This window comes from Onychostoma macrolepis, chromosome 16 (genome assembly GCF_012432095.1).
Source record: "Onychostoma macrolepis isolate SWU-2019 chromosome 16, ASM1243209v1, whole genome shotgun sequence".
NCBI classification, from domain to species: domain Eukaryota; kingdom Metazoa; phylum Chordata; class Actinopteri; order Cypriniformes; family Cyprinidae; genus Onychostoma; species Onychostoma macrolepis.
The window spans coordinates 19,778,725-19,787,645 of NC_081170.1; the positions used below are offsets into that span (position 1 = coordinate 19,778,725).

The 8,921-nt window shown below is 37.2% G+C and overlaps 2 protein-coding genes across 7 annotated transcripts in view; one reads left to right on the forward strand and one right to left on the reverse strand.

Moving 5' to 3' along the window:
• grik5 (glutamate receptor, ionotropic, kainate 5) overlaps nucleotides 1–2,325 on the forward strand; it is a 76,836-nt gene extending 74,511 nt beyond the window's left edge. For all 6 annotated transcript variants that reach the window (XM_058746133.1, XM_058746132.1, XM_058746137.1 and 3 more), the window contains one exon: nucleotides 355–2,325. In XM_058746133.1, the coding sequence (XP_058602116.1) occupies nucleotides 355–960 (606 nt within the window). In that variant the 3' untranslated portion in view covers nucleotides 961–2,325. The remainder of the gene's footprint in view (nucleotides 1–354) is intronic.
• A 209-nt stretch (nucleotides 2,326–2,534) lies between these two features.
• On the reverse strand, nucleotides 2,535–8,443 carry LOC131521436 (poliovirus receptor homolog). Its single transcript, XM_058746140.1, has 7 exons — nucleotides 8,084–8,443; nucleotides 7,077–7,439; nucleotides 5,457–5,565; nucleotides 4,999–5,024; nucleotides 4,514–4,545; nucleotides 4,180–4,368; nucleotides 2,535–3,016 (listed from the first exon to the last, which is right to left on the reverse strand). The coding sequence occupies exons 1-7, from the start codon at nucleotides 8,142–8,144 to the stop codon at nucleotides 2,753–2,755; spliced, it is 1,044 nt and encodes a 347-aa protein (XP_058602123.1). The 5' UTR covers nucleotides 8,145–8,443; the 3' UTR covers nucleotides 2,535–2,752.
• Between the last annotated feature and the right edge of the window lie 478 nt (nucleotides 8,444–8,921).

Here is an 8,921-nt window from a genome sequence, read left to right on the forward strand (position 1 = left end):
CAGTCACTCTGACGTAACGTCGAATGTGACTGACTGATAGGGAACTGAGCGGCTCGTTTTTTTCACATGCTTACCAAAACAAAGTTACAGGGTTGTCCTTTTTCACATTTTATGGGTTGATAGATGCACCGGGGACCCGATTATAGCACTTAAACACAGAAAAAGTCAGATTTTCATGATATGTCCCCTTTAAGATAGATATATATATATATATATATATAAGATATAATTAAGATATATTATGTATATAAATAAATTGTGATATGTGTGTGTGTATAGCTGTGATTTATACTTCTGTGATATTTTCTAATCTTCCTTCGTTCAAGTGTTTAATATATTTTTGTAAATGTTCAGGTGTCTGTATGTCAGGAGATGTTGACAGAGTTCCGTAACGCCGTTTCCTGCAAGAAAAGTTCTCGTCTTCGCCGCCGCCGTCCCCTGTCCAGCTCTCTGGCCCTTCGACACCCCACCCGCATCACTTTAGGGGCCCCGCGGCCCCTGCGCCTTGTACGAGAGATGCGCCTTAGCAACGGAAAGCTCTACAGTGGTACCGGACCCCTGACAGGAAGTTCAGGGCCAGGAGGAGGCCCCTCAGACATGGGCCCCGGCCCTCAGCGACTCCTGGAGGACCCATTAGGTGCCAACAGCACCCCCACAGTGGCCCTGGGTCCCCCCGCAGTGACAGTGCCTCTGCCACGGGGCTGCACACACGTGCGCATTTGCCAGGAGTGCCGGCGTATCCAGAGTCTCCGCACAACCTCCTGCACACGTATCCCTCCCTCTTCGGCCCCTCTGCCTCGCCTGGCCCCGCCCCCTCCACACTCATCCTCCAATACAGACAGCGAAGGCGGCAGCGGACCAAGCCCGTGCCGTATAGGCCACTCCCCACCCGCAAAAGGCTGCACTTTACCGCCACCTCAGTCTAGCAACAACACAGACCTGATGGGAGAGCAGAAATGAGAACAGAGAGACTGACAAAAGGGAGACAGCGTGACATTTTTTGCAATATTCGCCCTCTTGTTCAAAATCACAGACAAATGCGCTTTCCATCTTTTATTTGGTACGAGAGAATTATCCTCTTCTTTTGGATAGCCATGTGCCACATCAATGATTCTTTTGTACTACTGAACGATGTACCATAACATTGACTGTGTCTGAAGCAACCTTGAAAATGTGATGGTAAAGATTTAAGACTGTGAATCTGAGGATTTAGAAATGCTACACGACAGGCAGCACAGAGATATTAAACTTCCCCGTGATTCTGATCTTCAGGCAGCAAACAGACATCTGCTTGCAATCAAAGGTAGACGGCGATACAGACTTGCCTTTCCTTCCCTGACTGAACTCGGTCTCTATATTACGATAGAGGTCACACAGAGGAAGTAGCACAGAGACGCTCTCTTCTGGGCGTCATTTTCTCAATGATAACACAGATCAGAGCCAGATCGCGACAATGACAGCACACACGTTCATGGAGGACAATGACGCTATGAAACACAAACTTGTTAATTAAAAAGATATTCTAAACAGATATTCTTACTTTTCTGTACTATACTTATTTTTAAATTCGCTGTCTGTGTAATTTAATTCTGGGGTTGTGTTGTCTGAATTGGAAATTAACAATAGAGATACTTTATTGATACCGAGAAGATCAACTCTGACTGAATATGTATGTTATTGGAAATGAGGAGCTGTGTTCATTAAAACGTGGACTTTGATTTGTCTGCAAGAACTTGTGTCCGTAAACAGTGCTGGAAATCACACCACATACCTCAACCCAAATTTGCACACGCATGCTTGTCTGCATTCACCACAAATCAGTTTTTAGAAACAAAGTCAGACATCTGATGTTGTGGTTATTTTTCACACACATCAGTGCAGAAAAAAGACTAATGGAAAGAAGGAAATAGAAGAGTCACAGATGTTCTAAAATGGCGAACTGTACCTCTTTTTTTAGTATTATTTTTAAAAATATTTCTATACAAATGTGTATTGCATATAAAATGATGGTTATTTCCATTAATAATACATTACATCTTGAGGTGCAGAGGGTATTTTAAATGAATGTATCAGCGGGTCAATTTTAGGGGTTGAGGAGCTTTTCCAACCAGGTGATCATGTTATGTTAAAACTATAGACAAAGAAAATCCTTTGGAATAATAAATAATCTATATTAATTTATCTTCAACAACATGCATTTTTCCATTTCTTTATTTTACTTTCCTTTTTTTAATTGTCAACCCATATGCTGTGTACAGACTGGATTGTTTTTCTGCAGACAATTTTGTTATTCTAAATTAAATCAAAGCCAACAAAGAGATGAAAATAAAGGGTCACTTAGGAATAATTGTTTACAATGATTATGTATTGAAATGTATTAAAATCAACAAATTTCTTTCATTTTAAGAAGTACTAAGATTTGAGAATTTTTGCACACACTCAAGTCTGCCTCTGAAAAGAAAACAAGCACACTTTTTTTTCTTTTTTTTTTTTTATCAACTTTTTTTTTTTTTTTAAATCAACAAAACATCCACACAAACAAACAACAGGGGAGGGGGGAACCAACAGACACACCATAACAATTTCAATTTGCAGCAAAAAGGACAAAACACAATGCACATGAGTCCACAGACCGACAACAATTAAACATTCCCAAAACGTGGAGAAAAGTACCTGCTACAGTGTTACAGATATGACAGTTATAGGTCGATTGCAGTTTAATTTTAAACCTCTTGTAAGGAGTTATGCATGCTCAATGGATGATTTTGAAATGGATAAAACGATGAACCAACATTTTAGAAGTTAAGATTAAATTAGACCACACCCTCTCCCAGTCGACCGATAAATCAAAATCTGTTAATTCACGATTCCAGATGGATTTAATAGAAAGAGACTTTGCAGTGTGATCATTAAGTTTACTATATATTAAAGAAACAGATGGCTGACCAGAGGGTGTTGCGATCCAATCCCACATAGGATGAGAGGAAATAGGGGATGCCCAGGGATCTCCATAGGCCTTGAGAGCAGAACGTAAAAGACAAAAATATGATGATGCTGGTAAACAAAACTTAGTTCTTAGTTCTTGAAGTGAGCAGAGTCCCTGGTTATCATACAAGTCACCGCATGTGTTTCTGCCCAATGTAGACCAAGAGGGCTGGACAAATGGCCGATTTCAACAGAAAAAATTTAAGTTCTGCCATAAGGGTGTGTTGTTACAAAAAACAAACACACTTTTTCAAGCATTTTTGCTTTTTTTTTATTTTGATAGGACAGTTAGTTTTGACTGGAAGTGCAGTGGGAGAGAGAAAGGGGCGGGGTTGGGAAAGGCAGCTATCAGTCCATTCTCACTAAGAACGATAACAATAACGATAAATTCATTCTTTTCCATATTAATGGACAATGATGTTTTGCTCATTATAAGCTGGAGTTTTATTGTCTGCTGCTATAAATGCTCAAGCTGATCAATTCTCTACTGTACAAACACCTCATTCATTAACAGAAACCTACACTGTAAAGAAAATTCCGTAAAATTTGCGGTAAAAAAAACGGCAGCTGTGGTTGCCAGAATTTTACCGTAAAAAAATACAGTAACAACATTTTAGGTTTTACGGTTTTAACTTAAATTTACAGTTAAATACCGTAATTTCATTAACTGATATACCAACCTATTAAAGTACTGAAATTTGTTTTGTACCTTTGAAATACACTGATAGCCACCAAATGCAGGTGGTGATAAGAAAGTCACATGATGAACCAAAGCCCATCACAAACAGCTTTTAAATAATAACACATATAGAAGTGCACAGTGTCATTCACACAAATACTAAACACTATCATGGTGAGACTCATTAAACTGAAATATGCAATAAACATTAATTTAACAACATTAGATGTAACATACAACCCTAATAAACATAACTGATAAGAAAAAAACGAGAAGCAGCATAGTTATTTTAAAGAAAAAACATCAAGTTCAAACAAAATTTGAAATGCAACGCAGGGAATTCTGGGAAAGTCAATTTACGTTTTTCCCCTGTAAATTTTACAGGAACTTACCGTTAACCATTTAACAGGTTTTCACTGTAGCATTTTCATAGTTTTTTACCGTTAAAATCACGGTCATTTTTTACAGTGTATAGTTACCTGTGACATTTGTACTCAAAATCAGTCTTTTTTCACCTCTGCGTACACAGTTTCCTGCTCTGCTGTGTGGAAACCCAAAGCCATCTGATTGGCTGAGGCTCGCAGTGATGATGATTCTGATCGACCACTGAAGGAAACCGCAGCGTATTCAATGTCCCCTGATGATGAGGTGCTTCTGTTAGCTTTGCCTGGTTTCAGTATTGTGGCATCAGAATATGTGACATCCTAATACAGGTAAAGAGAAGCTGAGTCATTTACTGTAGCTCATGGTCTGTTTGACACTTGTGAAATATATGACCTGTGATTCAGGATTGATTGCATCTTTCACTAAATCACTTTTGATGTTGTTCTCAGCAGCAGGAAGTCTCACCTGTTGTAGGTCACTGGGGCTCTGAGTTGTGTCTAGTAAAGAGGAAAAACAGGTCAAATAGCAGCACGATACATGGTTTCACAGAAGAGGAATGGAATCAAAAGTCTAAAGGTGTGACTTAATAAAAGTGCAAGAGCAAAGAGGAAAGTAAAGAGCCCCACTATATGACCCCCTGTCAAAAGTCTGTCCCCATGATTTTGTAATCTGTACTCGCCAATTTTTTTAAGCCATGCTCTCAGTTTTGAATTTGCACTTACAGATAATAAACTGCACCCTCAGATTTGTATAAGATGAATTAATTTATTCTAAAATCTGTTCCTATTTACATTTAATCTTTTAGGAGACCTTTTAGCTACAGCAATGTACAAATGAGAAACATAAAAGTAATTTATCATGCAAGCATTAGCAATATGTTCAGTTTCACACTGATTATTTCCTTTAAAAAGAGAAATTTTAAACTGCCCATGCATGAGGTTTATACTCACAATAACTGAAAGTGCTGCCAGCTCGTCTGCCATGTGTAGCAAAATATAAAAGGAGAAATGTTAAAGGTGTTTTATCATCTCATGATAACTTTATGCTGAATACTGAACATGATAATGAATTTATTAGTTACAGCTCAGCCACTTTACTATTGTTTTACTGAATCTGTATTTAATATCAATTCTTTTTATTAGTTCCATGTTTGGTAAAGATAAAGACAATGATGGAGTATGTTGTGTTTCTTATATAAATATAATGTCTAATGCTGCCACATTATCTTGGTCTACCTGTGATATATGTACAGCTACAGATGTGCTGGATTAGTAATATGAAATCAATTTTATGAAAAATGAGAGAACCTTTGGAAATGTTTTTTTTTTTTTTTTTTTGCTCTGCTAGTTGGCTGTTATATATACTGTCATATTTCGATGCGTTTGCTAAATGTTTTGCAGTCACATACCGTCTGTGTCGCAGGAATAAATACCCCACAACAGCTATAATCAGAGTGATGATCACTACAGCAGTCACAATCCCTACAGCCTCAGCGGTGGACAGAACAGGAGGACGGCCTGCAGACAGCAAGAGGAGCTCATAATAAACCAGCAGTTTAGGAAATCTAGTGGTGAAACATTCATGACTGTAATGCACAATTTCTATTCACTTTCACCCAAGGGCGTAGGTTTGCTTTTGACATTTTGTGGGGACATAATAGAATACCCCCAAAACGTTATGGTTTTAATCACACACTTTACTTTAATATTAATTGAATTGGACCCAGGATAATTCTAAAAGAATACTGTAAACTTTCACGTAGGTCTACATCTGATTGACAGATAAACCGCACGCTCTTATTTCAGTGTTGTTGTTTTTTTTGTTTTTTGCGGATATTTCAGCAAACAGTTTGCTGTACATTGATTTTAAAAACATTATGTTCAATTTAAAGACTGTCCGCCACCGCGGCGACTCGGGACGCTGTTCCAAATATTGCTGCACCACAAAGTGCCACTCACAAAGGCTAGTTTCCCATAAAATCACATTATATTTGTCCCAAATTACTGTAAATGTACAATGACTTCATTCTAGGCTGGAATATTGTGTGTTGTGCATCTTTCAGCTCGACGTTTGTCTTTCTGTCTGTATGCATTAGGCTATATGAGCTAATAGCCATAGATCGCGCTTTCTCTTTCCGTTTGCTCTGTTTTGTCAAAGACCGTCAAACTAATTCAAACTTTGTTGATTCCTGAAGTGAACTTTTCTATTAACTGTTTTGGACTGCTGTCTTGAACTTGGAGTGATACCCGTGAGCGTTAGACGCAGCGCTGCCTTACGTTCTTATCACTCCGCCCGTGTATTAAATGCGCGTAGTTTTCTAGTTTATTTACTTCAGCTTATCAGGTAGGCTAATATTCAGATGCATCCGAAATTAAAAAAAAACAAATAGCGTCGCTACGGTTTCTGGGCCCCCTGGACAGCATATTCACTCGGGCTAATTGTTTGATCAAAAGTATTGCTAGGGATATTTGGTAGTAGCTGGATATTGGTAGGGACATGTCGCTGGCGTCCCCCTCTAATTCTACGCCCTTGCTTTCACCACTGACTCAAAGTATAAACTGCTGCTTGTGAAAGGGAGGTGCGCTATTATGTGTCACAGTAATCAGACTTATTTTTAGGAGCCATTATAGCAGGGGCAAGTAACAAATATTTTAATTCTTCAGAAAACTTAAAAATGTAGTTAAAAGGTTATAATTGTTTCATTGTTTACACAATAGCCAAATAACTAAACTTAATGTTTCATTATGTAGGCTAATAGACATTACAGGAAAAAAACGTTTTTATGTGCTGGTCAATTTTAAGATCTACAGGGACAAGACAGTTTTTACACTTTGGAATCTCATAATTAAGGTAATTAGGGCATGACGTGGACTCAACTTTGCTTATAGTCAGGTCATCAGCATTACAACAATTTATAAAACATATAATTCATAAAATGATTCATAATTTATTAAACTCAGTTTCTTATAAAACAACAGTTTCTTTAGAGGCCTTGGTCAAACTTAATGAGCTGTATTTACTTACGTACCGTCTGACACTGTAAGAGTGGTTTGTCCTGTCTGACTGCCGCTAGGGAAGGTTGTGAAGTCACAGCTGTAAACTCCCTGATCACTCTTCTTCACATCTTTGATGATGATGGAGGCCTCATCGATCGGAGGAGAGCTCTTACTGAAGCTGACTCTGTCTTTCAGGGGCGTCTCACTCATAGAAATGCCATGCTCCACGTGAAAGACCATGATTTGATATTTACTGGACTCATTCTGCCACGTCCACTGCACTTGTTGTATTTTGTCTTCTGAGTTTCCGTCGATATATTGACACAACAGTGTGACATCATGACCCCGGTACCCAGAAACTTTAGGATCAGTGACAACTTTCTGTCCGTGCAGTACTGGAAAAAAGAGAAAGAGATAATTATATGTATATTTAAGTAACCATTTCATAGATGGCAAGGCTTTTTAATCATATAAAATATTCCAAGATTGTAAAAGGATCTAATTACAATGTTTGCTAATATCAAGCAAGTGTGATTTAGTTTAGTCTGTTAGTCTGGAAATTTCTCAAGACAGCATGACAGGATGTGCTTTAAAAATAAAGTAAGGCACAGAACGAGTTTAGCAGAATCAGCTTTCCTTCTATGCCTAATATATATTTCCTTAATTACATAATATGTAATATATAATTATAATTTTATGTTTATTCAACAGTCTTGTTCTTGGCAAAATGAAAAAAAAAACACATGTAAATCAATTCAGATCAATGGAAGGAGTGATATTCTGAAGAAATAATAAATGAAAAGAAAAAAGAATTGAAATCAATAACATATTTTCACCATCTTAAACAGCAAACTTTGTGAAGACAGTCTGTAAATGTTAGAGATAAATATTGTAAAACAGTTATGTTCAGGTGAACTAGATTTAGCACTATAATCATTGCACAAAGGGTTTTGATCATATTGCTCTTCTTAACTTTATTTGCAGTCAAGACTCACTGCATAATTTCTAAAATATGAAAAAGCAGTAAAAATTCACTGACCTGTAAACACAGAGGTGTAAGACAGCAGTAGAGGAATAAACACATTTTGTAAGTCCATCATAAGCTTTCATTCATCATAAGCTGTGTAACACCAGTTCATCTTATAAAAAACTGTTCAAAGTTCAGTCACATAAAGGGAAGTTAAAACAGCTGCCTACATCCCTGACAACTTGTAGATGAAGTTGTTTTAAAGCAGAAATGCTGAGAAGTAGGTTCCCTAAGCTGCACTGATACATTGGTGAAAAAAGGGTGTTGCATTATGTTTCTGGTTTTGAGTCACTTGTGATAATCAGTTTCCATTTCTAATAATTCACATTTAGTGACTCTAATCAACAAGAAAAAAGATTAGAGTACAATTTATTGATTCCACAAAAAATGGTTTTATTTTTGTGCTTTAACATTTCAAAAATAGCATTACATTTAAAATAATATTTATCTATACAGTAGAAATGTGATTTGATTGGTTTGACATTTTAAGATTTTCATAATATCAAGGGTTTGCAATGGAATGACCGAGTTTATGCTACAAATGTCCCCACAAGGATAGTAAAACCTGAAATTTTTGACATTGTGCCGGTCCCCACGAGGGAAACAAAAATGAAAAATCTGAAATATGTTTATCTTAAAGTGTAAGAATGCAAACAGGTTTTCTGTAAGGGGTAGTCTTTTTGAGGTTGTTCAACTAAAAGTGTTGAAAAACATAACTAACTCCAACTAATTAAGTATAATGTTAAATTTAATCGAGTCAGTCATACTTTATTATTTCTTCAACTTGAATACATCTGGTCAATTACTGGGCTTGTGTTATTATCGAGCGCTAGGTGGCGCAGTGAGCTCT

Coding starts and splice junctions, on each gene's coding strand:
- LOC131521436 (XM_058746140.1), bottom strand. CDS start 8,144: ATGATGGACTTACAAAATGTGTTTATTCCTCTACTGCTGTCTTACACC. Junction 5,566..7,076: donor CACTCTTACAGTGTCAGACG/GTACGTAAGTAA, acceptor TGCTGTCTGCAG/GCCGTCCTCCTGTTCTGTCC. Junction 4,546..4,998: donor TGGCAGCACTTTCAGTTATT/GTGAGTATAAAC, acceptor CCTCTTTACTAG/ACACAACTCAGAGCCCCAGT.